Source organism: Limanda limanda, chromosome 9, assembly GCF_963576545.1.
Source record: "Limanda limanda chromosome 9, fLimLim1.1, whole genome shotgun sequence".
NCBI classification, from domain to species: domain Eukaryota; kingdom Metazoa; phylum Chordata; class Actinopteri; order Pleuronectiformes; family Pleuronectidae; genus Limanda; species Limanda limanda.
Window position 1 is genome coordinate 19,344,232 of NC_083644.1, and position 18,444 is coordinate 19,362,675.

Below are 18,444 nucleotides of genomic sequence, written 5' to 3' on the forward strand. Positions count from 1 at the left end.
AATAAACACATAAAACATGACATAAAACAATAAATATTCTTTATTTTACACTTAAAAACAAACAATATATAGAATTTTCGTATATGTCATTATTCCAGTATTGACATTAACGATTTGTCTTCAGCTTGCTGAAAAAAGATGAGGGGATACTTGCTGCCCAGTTAGAGGAGTATAACAACACTTATGTCAGGTTATTTTTATGTTAAAATGCTAAAAACGAATGTTTGAAAAATATAAATTCATCATTAATGTACATGAAGATTTGTTTTAAGCAAAGCTGAATCACCACACTGCAAATCATTATATTTGAGCTATCTGTCACCTATGCGAAGGCTCTGTAAACAGTTGACAGACAGGCCTGGAGACTGAGACACATTTTGAAACCTTGACTTTTACAGTCAGTGCTGATGTCAATATCCCTGCATCCACTAAACAACCATCCACAGCCAGAAGGATGAAATCCAACACAAGTTCATGTCAAACAGCTCGACAGCCGCATCTGTCTACAGCGAATTGCCCATGACTCCTCGAGATGTGGTAGTGTTCGCTGAGAGTCCTCCTCTCTCTGACACCATTTGCTGGTTGATGTTGATAATGCAGATGAGGAGCAGGATGACCACCACCAGGTCATCCAGCACCCCCAGCAGTCCACAGAGGGAGGGGTCTGACTCCAGGGGACTCGCTGATGAAGGGGAGACTGGGTCCAGAGGAGGGGAGGAGATGGACATCACGGTCCCCACGCAGCACAGGGCCACCCTGAAGAAAAACAGCCACACAAGACTTCCCATGGTGACGAGACTCCGAGCGAGTAGCTGCAGGAGGAGGGGCGCGTCACACAGGTAGTCTGTTACCTGTCAGTGGCCAGAAGAAGAGAGAAAATCATGCGAAATTAATTTACAGATCATTCAAATGTCACGTATGCCTTTACTCTATAGTATTAAAAGATGAAGCTATATCAATTGTATCTGACAAGTTGAAAGGCCCAATGTCTGCAGTGAAGGTAAATGGTCTGTACTTACATAGAGCTTTTCTAGTCTTGGTGACCACTCAAAGTCTTTTACATTACAATTTATTGCCATTCACACATGCATTCATACAGTACATCTATGGGCAGCACTTTTTCTATGAGGGGTAATTCGTGGTTCAGTATCTTGCCCTGAGGCACTTTGGGGAATGCAATTGGGAAAGACTGGGATCGAACGGCCGACCTTCTCTACTCCGAAAGTAATAACCGAAAGTAAATTGTGATGCTAAAAAATGAGAATAATAGGTCTCAATTCAAATTAATTAATTTGGGTTTTTAAAGAGTTATTCCAATCCTGTGTCATCTCAAAATTCAGCTGCTGTATTTTACAGTGCACTTTAACATCACCTTCTAGTCAAGAGCGCCACCATATGTATAAATGTGAAGTAGATGTATGTGGTAAATAAGTACCGTTAATATTTCAAAGAAAGAAAATCCACAGTTGGGTAACAAGGTGTGTCAGTACTATGTGTGTTCACCAGACACTATTGTCTGGAGGTGGTGGTTGTCTATGACAGTGAATGGTTGTGGTTGTTAAGGTGGTACTCCAGTTACCAAACCTGTTATAACAGGACAATAAAGCAGGAGTTCATCCTTCCTATGATCTAGTCTGATGTAACCTTGACTTTTACACAACCAGACAGGTGGAGGATTGTTTCCTTCCAGTAAAACAGAGCTGTTAGCGGGATGTGTGTGCTGTGTGATGTCACGTCTGAGGGTTGGATGGAGAACTGACCCGTCGTGGAGCTCCAGAATAACGTCTGTTGTAATCTGTGATTTCCCCAAGCACTTCCTTTGACAGTCGGTCTGATCGACTCTCGTTAAATAGATGGCACAGCGCGCTGACCTGTAAAAGGCACATTTTAACTCCATGTTCACACTCATTCTGAACTGACTGTTCAGACTGTGTTTACATTTGAACATGTATTCTGTACCTTCTGTCTGCAGAGAGGGCAGCTGATAGCGTCCAACCATGAGCCGTGTCTCCAGTAGGCGATGAGACAGGGAGCTGGAGAATCAAACACAAATCAGAACCTTTTAATCCACATTTCACTATTTACACTATATGATACCTAATATCTAATGCTTCTTTTACATATTAACACCATAGATAAATTCCAATAAAATCCACTCGTAGGATTGTAAGAGTGCAGAGAAGATTCTGTGTTTGATCACTGTTCCAGGTCGAGGTGTTTGGGTGGAACACAGGTGAGTGGGTCAGGTGCAGTGGTAACTGTTTACAGTAAAGGTGATGATTAGTGTGACCTATGATAAAACTTTGATTATCATCATAACCCAGTGTCAATCATTGAAGCAACAACACAAACAAATACTCAAGACAATTTTGGAAATCTTTCATGTTATGTTTGCAAACCTGCAACAAAATTAGAAACAGCCGTTGCAGTGGTTCTGAAGGATTCTGATATGCCTTACACAGATTCAATCAGCTAGGAGACTTGACGCTTTCAAAGTATTTTGTCAAGGTTGCATGAATAGTTCAGTACAGACCAATCCAGCCTGAAGTAGCACAACTTTCTTGGTGTATAAATATACGTGAAAATCAAATTGAGAGGCAAAGTTGGGATACATAAGTAGACTAACAGATGGGATTCATATCAATGTTTTAGACACAGCAAGATGATGCTACCTCAGCCAATGAAGCAGACATAAACAAGGGAGGCAACCGGACAGCAAGGTCATTGAAAATTAAGATCAATAAAAAATAAATAAATACTTTTCATAAAGTAGATGATGGAGTGAGCAGGTGCATGAAAGAAAGAACAAACCGTGCGTGTGCGTGTGCGTGTGCGTGTGCGTGTGTGTGTGTGTGTGTGTGTGTTTCATCTCGTACCACAGAACAAATGGCCACAATTGGTCTGCACGGGGAAGCTGGCTGTCTGCAGGCACACAGGGCAGTGCCTGTCTTGATGACCTGTGGATGAGCAGAACTCTGCAGATTCCTGTAAAGGTTAAAGGAAAGAAAGAATAAAATAAGGGGATAAGTCCGGGGAGCAGGAAATTGAAAAAATGAAAAACGCATAAATAATTTTGACGATTGTGAGCTCTACAAATCTCTGAAAAGCTTTGATGATCCTGAACAATTTCCAGTGTAGTACAGTAGATACACAATACGTGTGCAGTGACTTTATGCTAGGTCTATGTAAACAGCAAGACCTTTATCATTATTATCATTAAGATGTCACTGCCTATGTATTTGTCTTTTTTCTCCAGTCCCTTCAAAATAAGATAACATTTGGTACTGTATGTAAGTTAGTGAAGCTTTCACCTTGTGGCAGCTCACACACGGAGATGCCGTCTTCTCCGCTGGGCAGGCCAAAGTCCGAGATGACCCGGGAAGACCCTGACCCGCTCGACCCTCTGAGAGGAGACAGTTCGATCTGCAAACGTGACATCACAAGATGACAATGATAATACACACCTTAGATCCTGGCTATCAGCTAATAAGGAGATACAGACACAAAACTATTGATTGGTGAGATAAGTTTGATTGTGCTCAGCGTTTTTTTTCTGTGTGTGGTTTACAGATGCAGATGCTTTGTCTACAGCACTTTCGCCGATATGCTGCTTTGAGCTGATGGACGTGTTGCACCCACCAGGGCTTATAATTTCCAAATGGAAAGAGAATTAATGCAAGAAATAATACAAGTACGTTAAATAGTTTGAGCTGGAATACATTTTCATGTGGCATCTTAAACAACAGTTATTGAAACCCATAATCAGGTGAAGAATACTCGTATTTGTTCTGGTATAAAAATGTGTTAAACTTCACATTTTATAGGAATCTTAGTCATTAAAAACACTTTGAACATCTTATGTTACACTTTATCATTTACTGGATCACTTCAGGCCATTGAGCAACGATTTGGGTTTTCAAGCTACAGTATTTAAAACACCTAAGGTGAGGCAACTCTGTTTCTCATGAAATCAAAACACAAACTCATGAAAGTGAGACTCACCTTGATTGAGATTTGTTGTACGGCTGCATAGCTGAACTACAGAAGCAGCAACTGACAGAGAGTCACTGTCTCCTGGAAGGAAGTGAAGTGCAGCCTGCCTGCATCACTGAACAAAATAAACTGTCTGCCTGTTAATGATCAACTGCCCCTTCCAATATCAGCTCTTCCTGCTTAAAGGGACCAGTGGTGCAATGAGATCGGTGAGGCAGCGCTTTGTGCACCAGGGAACACACATACACACTTTTCATCAGACTGTGATGAATTTTTTTGAGTGTAAGTATTTTAGATCTAAAAAACAATGTATTTCTCACATCGGTGTGGTCAGAGGAAAACTATCTGGGTCATATGACTCATCACCAGATCAAAGCTGGAAAAGATCTGCCCACTCCGTGTTGAAGTAGGTTACATCTGACTGTGTTGATCATTTACTGAAAGTTTACTCTGCCAACAACACGACTTCACATAATTCCTCCCTCACGATAAACTATTGGTGGTGACATGAAGCTGTCACTGACATTTACACTGTGCTGCACCCAGGGCTTTTCAGCTGTAGATAATAACCCCAGCAACAGAAAAGGAGGCTTGTCAGAGATCCAGGCAGATGTCTCTAAGCAACAGCTTCTTAAATATTCTCACACTGTGCCACTCACACTTGTTTTCTTTCTAAATGGAGTGTTGGGTAAAATTAAATACTCAAAACTCTGTCGTATTTGCATTATTGTATCAAATGCAAATGTCAGATAAAACTCTCTTGTGATATTTGACAGCAAGTGAGGATGTCACTTCACAAAGTTCATCATGACAGCAGAATTGCGGAAATATCTTGGCAAACGTCCTCTCAAGCCCTTCACCTCACCTCTGATAGGAGCTACAGAGAGAGAGGGGGGTCATTGTGGTTTAGGTCATCTAAAAATAGCAGCCATCAGTCAGTGAGGGTCAGGGCCTCTGAGTAAAGAGAGGAGCTCACCTACTTTAAACACAGGACTGAAAGATACTCCTGCGGGCCACATGTGTCTCAGATCATACACACACTTATTTTCGGAGGCAATTTGCTCAATAATCACATTGTTCTTTTCTGCACAGGCTGATGTAACAATTCCCTCTGATGAACTCAGCCAAATTGAAATTAAACGTGTTACAAGGCCACATTTGCACGTGACACATCGGAAGTATGGAATTTTCCATATTCTCTCCTCAAGGTGACATGTGCAAATATGTAATCTTATATATGACTAAAGCCGTATTATTGGAAACACACTGGAGGATGTGATTTTCAATTACTCACGCTGCCACATGCGATATATAAAGGGATAAGGTGAGCAGGTTTATGGGGATGAATGAGAAATGATTTACCCTCAGATGAGGGTTGGCACGCCTCCATGGTTTTAGTGGCTGTCTGGGAAAAGAGCTGATTGTAAAAAATACTTTGTGCTTCTAGTCATTATAGCATCTAAAATGTGGCTAAAAGAGATTAACATGCAAAACTGATAAACTGCAAGATTATCTCTATGTGCTGGTAATAGGGGGAAGTTAGGTTGTATCCTTTACTTAGATGGCGAAATTTTATATTGATCCAACTGCAATTTGGTTTTCACGTTGCAAGGGTCAGTGCTATTACTTGGCAGACAAACAATGTTTGTTTTGTCAATACTGTGACAAAACAAGCATTCTTGAATGCTTTTTTTAATATATATATAAATGTATCAGTTAAGGGCATTTAACCAACACATGAAAAAAGATTACACTATCTTTCTTTGTGAAAATAGCATCATAAAATAGACCTATTGTAACTGTGCACACTGTAGTTAAAACCTTCATGTAATGAAGTAAAACTTATTGATCTACTTGACGGCCAGTAAAATTTACTAACTAACCATTTTACCACACTGCCTGTAACTTACAACTTTTGTAATCTCTTGTTACTTATTAAAGAATTAACAAGCATTTAAAACGTGGGCGTATAACTGTGAACAGAATGCATTTATCAATAGGCTATGTAAAGTAAATTGGTGTCACAGCTACTAGCTTCAGCTTTAATGTGCAACCCAAACATTATCAATTATCAAATAATGTAACTGTTTGACATAGTTATAATTATGTAGTTTTCTCTTTTTAGTGTTTAAGTCCAGACCAGAGATGAAGTGTTACTTACTTTAAGTTTTCATTAACTCGACTCGAGTATTCTCCAGTAGAATGTATTTTTTTTACCACAACTTCATCAGTAAGGAGGGAAAAACATTTTATAAACACATTTGATTAGAAACAATTTATTATCACAGAATCTCAAATGATTGGACTTGGTCTCCACACTTTATTAAAAAAAGAAAATAAGCCCACTCTCAGTGACTGGCTAAAGTCGGGCTTAACCACCGTCAATCATCACCGCTCTCGATGCTAATTGGATCAGCCGCCTGCCCCCTCGCCTCATCTCAACCAATCCCCTTCATCGAACCCAACGTCAGAGAGGTAAGGAGCTGCGCCATTTGCGTACCCGCTGCGTTGCTCTTACGGCGGAACGTGCGTAGCGCCTCTCGTCGGTACGCAGCCGGCGGTGCGGATCTGCCTCCTGACAGCAGGTGAGGTCAAATGCAGGAGCGAGGAGCGGAAGTGGTTTGCTGACAGGTGCAGAGAAGTTGTTTCAGCTCCGATGGAACAAATGGGCGACGTGAAGACGGTGCTGGTCGAGAGCCTCATCGTTTGGGTGAGTGTGTTTTCTGTGAACGCGTCGCCTGTGACGAGGAGGACGCCATGGAGGAGACGTACCTGTGTGTGTGTGTGGGTGTGTGTGTGTGTGTCAGATAATGAGTTAGGCTAACAGCTAACCGTTAGCCTCAGCTGCGGCCATTGTTATCATTACTATTATCTTCATCTGTGTTAGGAACGAGCCAGCAGTCCAGTGAGGGTGAAGTTACCACCAGGACGCCCAACTTCCTCCGGTTCATTCGATCCTCATCGGGTTCAAAGAGCTAATCCACTTAAGCAGGAGATATTTGTGGAATGTCTTTGTATCTTTAACTCTTTTCGTTAACGTTATTCAAGTGATTAAACGGAGCTGTCACCTGCAGCAGCATACGTACCTTTATACCTTTTATACATGGCGAGCTGTAGCTGCAACTGCTCCTGTCCTGCTCCTTGGCTGTGAGTCAGTTCATTTGTTAATCAGATCTCATGTCAACTTCATCTGACTTTTAAATCCTGCGGCTGGATCTGAGCCGCATCACTTACTGATCCGGTTGTTGATCAACAGTGTCACTAAGTGATTGTATGATCTGGTACCACACTCAATAAACCACTTTGTCTCCAGAGAGTCAATCACTTAAGTTTTAAAGTTAACTGAAGTTGAACTGTAGATGTAGGGCTGGGTGATGAGGCCAACATGTACACATCAGTAGATATTGATAAATATCACGAAATTTTTTTTCTTTTTTTAATGTATTTTAAGTTTAAAGACCGAATTTTGCTCCTGATTTTTGTTGTGGTTTTAAACTTCATTAGCAGAGAATCGTAAATATTTGATAAACCGCATTTTACAGATCTGAGGTTGATCTATTCCGTGTTGCACCTCCTCACTGCGGATTTTGTCATATTGCTACTGATGAAAATGATATTGTGAAAATGATTGTATTGTGTCACCCAGGGCAAGGTCGATGCCAGTGTTTCAAATTTTTTGGGCTGACACCTCAATCTGTAAACAGCAGCGTGTGTGCTTTAGGAAATGAGTTGTACTCCAACAAGATTTTCAACTTACACCTTCGCTGCTACTTAAATTATGTAAATGTAATTTCTTCTTTGCCACTAATATCTGCCTTTCGACCGGCCACATTGATGTCCACCGGTTCATCAGTTCTTTCCTCTCCTTTACTTATTCTTCATAGTGGTTTTGAGACTCGAGCTTTGCTGCAGTGTCGTGGAGAAAACCTCGGGGGATTGGTCGGTTAATGAAGTGCATGACTGCATAATGCACTGTTTGAACTTTTAATGTTGACCAGTCCCTGTGATGGTGCTGTGTTTTCTGCCTCTCAGCTGCAGACCTTTAACACTACTGCACCCTGCACAACAGTGGAGGAGCTGACCACTGGAGTGGCAATTTCACAGGCGCTGCATCAGATGTGAGAAGACACACACACACAAACACACGCACATATACACACAACTACACAACCACACAACAGATACTGCAGATACATTATTTAAAGCCAGTCTTGTCTGGGTCATATTACATCACAGGTGGCAGCAGCCTGGCAGAAAAGCCAAGGATGTTTGATGTCATCAGTCGACAGCAGAGTTGATTAATTATGGGAGGAATATATTGTAGATATACTCTTACTTGTGTATTACTACGTGTATTCTTACTATAATTTTCTATGTTCGCATGTACAACTGTAGGAAATAATTGCCTTAAGTAAATTGAAGCACTTTCATTCAAAATTATGAAAAACAGCCAACGTGACAATTAATCATACACAATAATTTATTTGGGCTGTAGTGTTTTTCTAAAAAGTCTGGGAAGATTAGGTTTCTTTCTTTTTGACTTTTAGCAATGTGTGTCTCTGTGGTTGTGTGTGTGTATCAGAGACCCAGCATGGTTCGATGATGGATGGCTTGGTCGCATCAAAACAGATGTTGAGGACAACTGGAGACTGAAGGTATAGAGAAGTGCCATCCTCCCGGTCCTCCCTCCATGTGTCCTCTAGTTTTTCTCTTTAGATATTGCTGACCCCCCTGTGTGCAAAATCCTCTGTCTGCTTCAGTCCTGCTCAACTGTCCTTGACACTGACCTCCTACCTGCTCCAGGGCGGGGGAACAATTCTTGCCTTAGCCTGCACTCTGACCCTACGCTCCGACTCCGCTGGTGAAATGTGTGTGTTTGTCATTAAGGCTGATTTTAGGGGGGGGGAAATGCATACCATTCCCTTTGCTTCTGTTTGGCTGTGTTCTGCCTGCTACAGCTGTTCTACCACAATAAGCCTTGTCCACAGAATACAATTAGACATGTTTCGAAAAGTAAAATAATTTTTCAGTTAGCTGCTTCTCTATCAGGGTCCTGGCATAGATCCTTTTAACAGCAAAGCCTGTACCGGGGCCTTTGTATTTAGCATACTCATTCTCTGACATGGCCACAACATTAAAACTAGATTTTGTATATATGTTTTGGTTGATTTTTGTATACCTGTTCTGTTCCTGTTGTGACAAGTCAAAGTATCTGCTGTAAAAAGAGTCTGTTGTGAACGGTGGCTTTCTGTCACACTGTCATGGATTACTGGGACATTTTAACACCAGAACTATCAATAGTTGCTGTTTAACTCAAACCACCAATGGGTAAAATGTACCTGTTATTAGAATATACTTTTGATTATGTATCTAAACAATTAAGCATACAAAAGTTTAAAAAATGAATTAAAATATTTATTAATAACAAACAATTCTCAACAAAAATGCATGATGGTCACTTTTGCTGAGCAACATACTCCTAAATGCAATCAGCATTCCCCTCAAACTGGCTTTATTTTGACAGGTTTTAACAACACGTTGTGCTTCATAGCTCTTTGTTCGGGGGACTTGAATATTTTATTGAAAGTAAAATGCAAACAATCAAAAATATGCTGCAGGAAGATTTTAACCTGCATGAATTAGAAGGAAAGTGTTTACTTTTGATACATGTCAAAATTTCTGCTGTGAAAAAGGCGTATTATTTCCGCACTCGTGTATATTTGAATATTCGCTCATTACATTATTATAGTTTGAGGCTAGAGTGTATTTTCCGGTCACCTTGCCCTCTTTGTTCTTATACATATATGATAAAGAGATATTATAGCATTTCACTTTTAATGTTGTAAAGTGTCATGAAAAGTGCTATATAAATCAGATGTATTATTATTATTATTATTATTATTCCGTGACCTTGTGTGTTCTCCGCAGATGAACAACCTGAAGAAGGTCCTTCAGATGGTGGTTGATTATTATAATGAGGTAGGCGGCGACGGCCTTGTACACACTGTCCTCTGTTGTTAAGTGATTGAAAGAAACATCTTCTCTCTGTGAGAGGCAGCCTCAGTGTGATACTTCTGTGTCTGTGGGAGTTGCACTGTTTACATTGTGTAAAGCCCCAGGAGACTTGCTTATGGAAAATGCATTGTGTAGTACAGATCTAAACAAGCAGCTCAAGTCTCACACACAAAACATTCATACTATGGAGTACTAGGGGCCCAGCTTCTAACCATTTTGCTGAATTAACATAAAACTGAAATGTTTTGTTCACCAATCGTCTTAGTTGTAGCTTGACTGCTGCCATCTCTGTTGGCACACAGAGCTTTTAAACATCAATGCAGTTTAAGTTGCTGTACTTGCACTCAGAAAGCTGCAGCGCACTGACTGTTAGGTTCTTTATCTCTTGCTTGGTAATATCAGGTCTTAGGTCAGGAGATCTCAGACTTCCCTTGGCCAGATGTGGCCCTGGTGTCAGAGCATTCAGACCCTGTGGAGTCGGGCAGGCTGCTGCAGCTCATACTGGGCTGTGCTGTCAGATGTGAGCGTAAACAAGGTATGTGACTGCTTGTATGCTTGTATGCTACATGCAGATACTCATCTACAGTATAAATGTGCTGCACAATGCCGGGGGAAATTATGAATTATAATCAATTATGAATTATTGTCCAAGCCACTGACAAAGGCAGAGCCCTGCTGTAAAATCAATGACAGCAGCGTTCCTGTGCATAATGAGTTATGGGTTTGATGTCTCTTTCTCACTCCGTGGACAGAATACATTCAGATCATCATGACTTTGGAGGAGTCTGTGCAGCTTGTTGTCATGACAGCCATCCAGGAGGTCAGCCCTTCTTAATACTTTCTCCTTCATGTTTTCTAGATATTTAAAACATTAACAGAAAAGCATGGCTGAACACTTTTACCTTTTTATGAGTGACAGTAATGTCCCTCAATACTGTCCATCTCTATGGGACTTGGACAGCAGCATTGGTTGTTAAGTGAGGCTTTGCAGCTCTTATAAAAAGTCTGTCTAATAAACCCAGTGAAATGTTTTCATTCCAGCTCATGAGTAAAGAGACCAAGGGCCCATTTGGAGCAGAGCATTCAGGGGACCTTGAACAGCAGGTCAGTGTCTTTACTACAGAGATCCATGTTGTACATCATATATATTATGGTTCTAATCTTAACCACTTGAAAAGGAGCACCGTATGAACCATTTAAGTGTATATAACACAATATATAAATCTTCATTTGAAAATATTTATTTGTACCTAAACAATTAAGACTATGAATATTTTGATCTCAACGTCTTAAGATTTATAGACATGTTTACGTTTAGTTGTAATATAACGTCCTATCGGAGTTTTCAAAGCATTTTGAGACATCCACATGTATGGCGGATTACCAAATGCTTAACATCCTAATCAGACTCTGCTCTGTATAATGTGAACAGGAATATGAATGGAATATTCTATTAACAACTCCTATAAACGTCACAGCACTCAGGGTGTCAGCTCCCTCAACAGGCAGAAGGATGTATAACAAGCTTTACATTAGGTGAAACTTAGTCACATCAGTCAAGAGGGAAAATATGCAGCGGAGGTTAAAGAAGGGTTTAAATGCATTTCTGAAGCAAGTAGCACAACAGCCCCAGTCTATCTGTGTGTCTGGTGTGTGGGGTGGAGTCAGTGAGTGACTGTATTACTTACTTCAGCTTCTTCATGTGCCCAGTTAAAAAAATCCTGCGAGGACCTTGCTGAACTTTTAGCCGAGAAGGAAGCACTAGCCCAACGCTGTCAAGAGCTGGATATACAGGTGAATATGGAGTGCACACACAGAAACACACACAAAAACACACACACAACAGACACACACAAGCATGCAATCGCATGCCCAGGGTACAGTATAAACAGGAGTTGGGTAATTCTCTGTAAAGCTTGGGTCCATTGTCTGGAGCTGCTGTGGCAGAAGGACTGTGAGCTTATAGTCTGGGCTCTGCTGGCTCCCATCGTGACAACCAGCCTATGCTCTGCCACGGCTACAAGGCCTCACCTGGCACTGTCCAGTCAACATTTTGCACAGTAACTGATCAACTGTTCCACTGGATTCTCGACAGATTGATTTTTTCTGTTCCCAGTCTTGTTCATCTCTCGCCGCAGCGAGGTAAGTCCAACGTGGCTGACCGTACGGCAAAACTAAACCCATCTAAACCCGCTGCTCAAATGTTGACTCTAACTCAGCTAATAGACGACTCTCAGCATCCTGAGTCCTGCGATGAGTGTTTTAATATTTTGTGGTATTATTGCAGTAATTCACAAAGGGACACCTCTGTCATAATAATCATTGTATCAACTTCTTATGGGGAAAAGCACCATCATATTATTTCAGAATGTCTCATTGTCTATACAGGCTGACTGGATAGTTCCTAGAGAAAGACAACAGATGTAAGGGGTTGCTCTGGGTGAAAATTCTATATTATTTTTATGTTTCAAGCCTTTCAATTATAATCTAAGTTTTTTCCTGTTGCCCATATTAATGATTTAAAGATAATTGAAATAAAAGTGAAGAGAGTGAAGCTTTATTTTACATGTTATATATGAGAGTGGAACATTTTCTTTACATTCGAGCACCAACTTTATTACATTTGCCATATTTGTATATTATATATTATTACCACCTTTTATATTGGTTTCTACCATGTAGTTCAGCGCAAGTTTAATATGTAGCTTCTTACGTCAGACTTTGGTCATAGAGGTGGTTTTCATCTAGTTTAAAGACATTTCAGACTTTTAAACAATTGCAAGTAAACCTTAGACTGATTGTCCAATGTCTAATGGAAAAATAGACTGGTGGAAATGATAGGTGAGTAAATAAAACTGACTAACCACTCATCAACATGTTTCTTTATAGTTCATATTTTCTGTGCTCTGCTTTCAGCATGGATTAAATGCACTTTTTGCTTTTACAGGTGGGGGAGATTGAAGGGCTCAGACTTGTGAATTTGCTGCTTTGCATGAAATAATTGACAAAAGAGACATTTAACATCACATACTGTCCATGGTGACTTGCTGTGAATTGTTTTTGTGTTGCACATTAATTTGAAACTCATATTGTCTGTGAGAGTGGCTTTAAAACCTTGTTGCACCTGGACAGGTGGCCGGACTGCAAGAAGAACGAAATAGCCTATTGGCTGAGAATGATGTCTTAACTGACCGAACCAATCAGCTTGACACATTCGATGACCCTAGCACACCCTCAGGGAGAAAACACAGCCAATTACAGCAGCAGCTGGAGACACTGCAGGAGGAGAACTTCAGGTTTGTCACTTTCTGCTCAAATATACTACAGCAACCTCTTTATGATGGACCACTAAACTGTGCATTTTTAAATTTTAGGCTGGAGGCTGCAAAGGACGACTACCGGATCCACTGCGAAGAGTTGGAGAAGCAGCTAATTGAGGTGCAGCACCGTAACGATGAGCTCACCAGCCTGGCAGAAGAATCCCGAGCTCTCAAAGATGAACTGGACGTTCTGAGGTGTGTGTAAGGGAGCAGTTTACAGACTGTTGCCTCCCAGTAGGAGCTGAGCATACAGCTGAGACAATTAGATGGCGAGGGAAGGCAAGGACCATGATTTTACTGATTACCAAATTATCAACCAGACAAGAGGAACTAATCAGGGAAATTAGCTGATGTTGATTTTTGCTGGTCTTTACAAAGAGGGTTATTCTTGGTCAACAGGTTGAGGCAGAAAAACAGCCTCAGTACACAAAGTATTCTTTCTGTATGACCAAACATCAGAGCATGACAGATTTGATCGGTTGCCAATATGATCCTTTAACAGAGATATCAGTATCAGTGTAAATATATCTGCCTATATGAGCAGATATTAAAACATTCATTTGACTTACTTATGAGCTTGTTCATCGATATTTGTATATTTATTTGTGTGTTCATACAGAAACTGCTCAGATCGAGTGGTGATGCTGGAGGCCTCAGTGGACACATACAAACGCAAACTGGAGAATCTGGGCGATCTGAAGCGGCAGATGAAGCTGCTGGAGGAGAATAACATGACCTACATGCACAACACTGTCTCACTGGAGGAAGAGCTACGCAAGGCCAATGCTGCCCGGGCGCAGCTCGAGACGTACAAGAGACAGGTAGATGATGGTTAGAAAGAGAAACTCCAACCTCAAACAAGTCACTCACTAATTAAATGCCACTTGCTAGGATTAATGCATGTTTTTCCATTTGATACGCTTATATGCATGTTCACATGATTTATTTAAGGTCCAGGAGTTACACAACAAGTTGTCTGAGGAGACAAGGCGAGCAGACACTCTCGCCTTTGAGATGAAGAAGCTGGAGGAGAAGCACGAAACTGTGATGAAGGAGAAAGAGGTGTGGCAGCTTTTCTAATGTGTTTGGAAGAAATGACAAAAGATTTTTCTGACTAGCTGAAATTTAAAAAAAGTTATCTACATTTTTTAGCAAAAGTTGTATGGTTGTTTTGAATTTGCATCTCCTCCCCTAGAGGACAATCATTGAAAGAGATTCTCTGAAGGAGATCAATGAGGAGCTGAGATGCACTCAGGCTCAACAGCACCAGCTCTCCCAAGCTCAAGCAGGTATTTCTTTACAAAGTTAGATTTAAAACATTACCCTGTTTATCCACGTGCCATTTTCTTACTCAATTGCACATTATGTTTCCATGTAGGGATAATTCCTTCTGCCAGCCCCAGCCATGATAACCTGGCAGCTGAATTAATACCGATTGAGTACAGGTAATAGACAACATAGGATTTGTTTTCTTTCTTTGTGTGTGAGAGTGTGCATCAATACTGACTTTGTTTGTGTGACTGTTCAGAGAAAAGTTCATCAGGCTGCAGCATGAGAACAAGATGCTCAGAGTGCAGCAGGAGGAAAATGAGCAGGAGAAGATCGCTGATCTGCAGGCTCAGCTGGAGGAAGCACATAAGACGCGCAGTGAACTGGACACCGAGAACAGGTTAACAGAGTTTCTGTCTCTTCCTACATTAGCCACAGGAAGATGTGATTTGATACATTAATAATGTATTGTGTTGACTCCATTTTCAAACATGTCTTTCCTCTTTGTTGTGACAAATCCCCAGATTGAGCCGAGAGCAGATCAGTGAGCTGCAGCAGCAGGTGGAGGACCTCCAGAAGGCTCTGCAGAGTCAGGCGGCAAAACCCGATGATGTAAGTGTGCCAGCATGCACTGGCACCAATACAGAGAAAAGGCCCCACAGAGTTAATCTCATTAGGCTGTTAGACTTTGTGCTGGGTTTGTATTATGCAATCACTCAGTCAAAAATTAAACAGATTAAGAGATTGAAGCCCCTGGATGTTACCTTTGTGATAGTTGATGTGTCTATTTTCATTTCTTTCCTTTTTTTCAGTCAAACCTAAAGCGGAAACTGGATGCACACATGTAAGTTTGGGTTTTGGGTCGGTGCTTTAAAGCTGAGAGATGTAAAATGAACTTCCATCTAGTTTATTAGAGAAAAATCAACAGCTTTTTTTCCTCAGGGTTCAGCTGAACGAGGCTCAGGATGAAATCATGAAGAAGAAAGAGCTGCTGGAGGATCTTCAGCCTGACAACACCCAGACCTGTAAGTCTCATCACGTCATTTCACTACTGTAATCATTGGAGTGCACCAAAACACATCAGTTAAACCATAAATTAATACCATGTCTCTCAGCCTTGAAGGTGGATGAGCTGATGGCTGCTCTGAAGAAGAAGGATGACGACATGCGCGCCATGGAAGAGAGGTACAAAATGTATCTGGAGAAAGCTCGTAATGTGAGTGTTTGGACAATCAATTTTAGTTGTATAATTCTATTATATTCTAGATACATTCATTTCTGAACCTTAAAGTATCATCCTTCCTTTCCTGCTCGTAGGTGATCCGAGCACTGGACCCGAAGTTGAATCCAGCCACCGCTGAGATCCAGGCCCTGAGGAACCAGTTAGCAGACCGGGACAAGCAGATGGTCAACCTGGAAGTAAATTTGCATTTTGACTGATGCAGTCTTTGTTCAGTGTTTGTAATATGAACATACAGGATGTTTCTAAAAGACTTTTTTTCTCATCTAACTAATTTTATTTTGCCTCCCAGCGTCAGTGTGAGCAGGCCCGGCTGAAAGAGCACGAGGAGAAGCTGATTGTCACAGCTTGGTATAACAAGGTATGAGATTTTCTCTAACTTATCCTCTGCCTGTCATGTTATCATTGGCATTTACTTTATATTATAATAAGAGCAGAAAGCTAAATTTCAAGACACTTGTGTTTTCCTTTTTCCATCTTCAGAGTCTGAACTTTCAGAAGTTGGCCATTGAGTCACGTCTTGGCGGCCGCACCTCCTCCGCGCTGTCCCCTGGCCAGTCCTTTTTGTCCCAGCAGCGGCAGGTCTCAAACGCCCCACGCCGGGCACTCTCCATCAGCGTGCCTGCCACCACCTCCAAATAGACCTTGTCACAGAGCCAAATGTCTCACCTTTGTTCAGTGAAGGGGAAAAATACCCTCCCTCCATCCCAAAAGTGAGCACTCAAGTGACCTTAAACACTACATCTGCTCTCAGGGTCATACAGTGGGAGTGTGGATCGATGAACACAAAACCCTGTAAGTCACCAAGAGTATACTGTCCCTCTCTTGCATAGAGCGTTAACATCACAACCTGTGTTCATCTCACTAGCTAAAGTTGTGCACACGCTCCCTACCACAGACTTAGAGCTTCATACTTCTTTGTGTTTCTGCTTTGGTGACTGCAGTCTCAGCCGAACACTTAGCCTTTGCTTCGTTATATCCTGTCACACTTGGTCAGAAATGAGGGACGTGGACAATCTTTATTCAGATTTGGAGACTGTAAAATATATGAATGTGATTTTTTTTTTTTTAAGTTACTTGAATGCTAATGACAACTAAATGTAAGTTAATATGATTGTTGATGTACGTATAACAGATGCATCATACTATGCAGCGAAGAGGGGACCTTTAAGGAAATGATTGCTATAGTTGGTGCTGGCCACCAACTACTTTTGGGCATCAAACATCAGTAACTTAGTTTTTTTTTTCTTTTTAATGGAACAAGCCCATAATACATAGCTGTGAAAACCTTATAAGTCACATTAAGTGATCAACCTCTGAGGTGCTGCAACGACAAATCACACAAAATAAATTGTATTTCTCATGTCTTTAGACTCTTAAATGTGATTAGACTCCGACAGGGAGCATTGTCTAAATGAAAAGTGACAGACCTTTTTTTATTCACTGAATATGTTGAGCTTTATTTAGTGGTAAGTAATCAGGACTATAGTCAATGAAGTTATACTGCTTAATGTAAAGATGATTTTAACACCAGCCCCTGATCCTGATGTTGGGACCTGGTTCAGGATTCATACAATTGTAACTGTAGAGGTTTGATCCCTATAGAGCTGCAGAGAAGCAGTTGATCCCTTTGATATCTCTGGTTATTGGCCATCTGATCTGATGGAGTCTTAAGTACAATGGCTGTTGATTGATTGTTGATTGCTTTGTTCATCTCTTTGTTTGCAGTAACACTAAAGGGTCATTTCTGTCTTCATGGTTTCTGATCTACAGATGTTTGTTAAAGCGCTTTTATTTTCCTTTGCAGTGGCTGATTCTTGTACATTCCTGATTTAAAAGTAGTGTCATAAAATTTGGAGTACGAGCAAAAGCATTGCAGCACAGAGACCACATGTTTAGTGTCACAGGTTTGTGTACAAATGAAGAAAAGTGAGGAAGGCATTGTGAAGTTTTAAAGCCTTTGTGATTTTTTGTGAATAAATAAATAAATCATTTTTTCTATGGTGTCACATTAAGATGCATCAATCTTTGAATTCAGGGATTAAAACACACACACACAGAGTCTTGCTAAAAGATAGAGAATGCTAAATTGCTGCATATCATTTGAACATCATTTGTGTCATCAGCACCATCATATGTGACACTAAAGAAGCAATTTACATGTTGACCCCATCAGGAAAGATCCAGTGTACGATAGACTGTATAAAGATGGTGGACAAATATTTGCTTTCTCCCACTAACCATAAATGAAGTGGAAATATTTGGCCATGTGGCATCTACTAACATGGAGGTGGGTTTCTTACCTATACTTCAGCCAACCACCAGGTTGTGATCAAGACACCTTGGCTTCACTTTTTGGGTGCAGTTATGTCCTCCATCTTTACACAGAGTCTATGTTCCAGTCAAACATTCATGTAGGTAACATACAAGAGTCAAAATGGGACAAAATCTGTCCTTTTTTATAGAAGTTAATTTGTATGGTGAACAACAGTTTAACTGAAAGTGATAAATAGACTTAATGACTAGTCAACTTGTTATTAACAAAAGAGGGAGGTTTTACTGCTGCTTACTGGTTACATAATGATGTTCATTCATCACACAGTCACT

The 18,444-nt window shown here is 40.8% G+C and overlaps 2 protein-coding genes across 3 annotated transcripts; one reads left to right on the top strand and one right to left on the bottom strand.

Moving 5' to 3' along the window:
- Positions 1–22: 22 nt before the first annotated feature.
- Positions 23–4,113, bottom strand: si:dkey-183n20.15 (RING-HC_RNF170 domain-containing protein). The gene is made up of 6 exons (XM_061078736.1): positions 4,003–4,113; positions 3,312–3,423; positions 2,877–2,985; positions 1,960–2,033; positions 1,761–1,871; positions 23–851 (listed from the first exon to the last, which is right to left on the bottom strand). The coding sequence occupies exons 1-6, from the start codon at positions 4,029–4,031 to the stop codon at positions 504–506; spliced, it is 783 nt and encodes a 260-aa protein (XP_060934719.1). The 5' UTR covers positions 4,032–4,113; the 3' UTR covers positions 23–503.
- Positions 4,114–6,533: 2,420 nt separating this feature from the next.
- On the top strand, positions 6,534–17,852 carry hook1 (hook microtubule-tethering protein 1). Of its 2 annotated transcripts, none has more exons than XM_061077627.1 (22): positions 6,534–6,703; positions 6,881–8,111; positions 8,576–8,648; positions 9,922–9,972; positions 10,411–10,543; positions 10,761–10,828; positions 11,050–11,112; positions 11,719–11,802; positions 13,141–13,304; positions 13,383–13,523; positions 13,948–14,149; positions 14,280–14,390; positions 14,524–14,617; positions 14,707–14,773; positions 14,857–14,997; positions 15,122–15,209; positions 15,410–15,441; positions 15,540–15,622; positions 15,713–15,813; positions 15,915–16,016; positions 16,130–16,198; positions 16,321–17,852. In XM_061077627.1, the coding sequence occupies exons 2-22, from the start codon at positions 7,981–7,983 to the stop codon at positions 16,477–16,479; spliced, it is 2,157 nt and encodes a 718-aa protein (XP_060933610.1). In that variant the 5' UTR covers positions 6,534–6,703; positions 6,881–7,980; the 3' UTR covers positions 16,480–17,852. The 2 variants fall into 2 exon arrangements, with proteins under 2 accessions (XP_060933610.1, XP_060933609.1); XM_061077626.1 differs by having other exon boundaries at positions 8,026–8,111.
- Positions 17,853–18,444: the final 592 nt, after the last annotated feature.

Bases quoted from the DNA above. Each gene is read 5' to 3' on its own strand.
- si:dkey-183n20.15 (XM_061078736.1), bottom strand. From the start codon at position 4,031: ATGCAGCCGTACAACAAATCTCAATCAAG. The intron at 3,424-4,002 runs GTGAGTCTCACT...TCACGTTTGCAG, and splicing joins TACAACAAATCTCAATCAAG to ATCGAACTGTCTCCTCTCAG. The intron at 2,986-3,311 runs GTGAAAGCTTCA...TAACCTTTACAG, and splicing joins CGTGTGTGAGCTGCCACAAG to GAATCTGCAGAGTTCTGCTC.
- hook1 (XM_061077626.1), top strand. From the start codon at position 6,650: ATGGAACAAATGGGCGACGTGAAGACGGTGCTGGTCGAGAGCCTCATC. The intron at 15,210-15,409 runs GTAAGTGTGCCA...CCTTTTTTTCAG, and splicing joins AGGCGGCAAAACCCGATGAT to TCAAACCTAAAGCGGAAACT. The intron at 16,199-16,320 runs GTATGAGATTTT...TTCCATCTTCAG, and splicing joins TCACAGCTTGGTATAACAAG to AGTCTGAACTTTCAGAAGTT.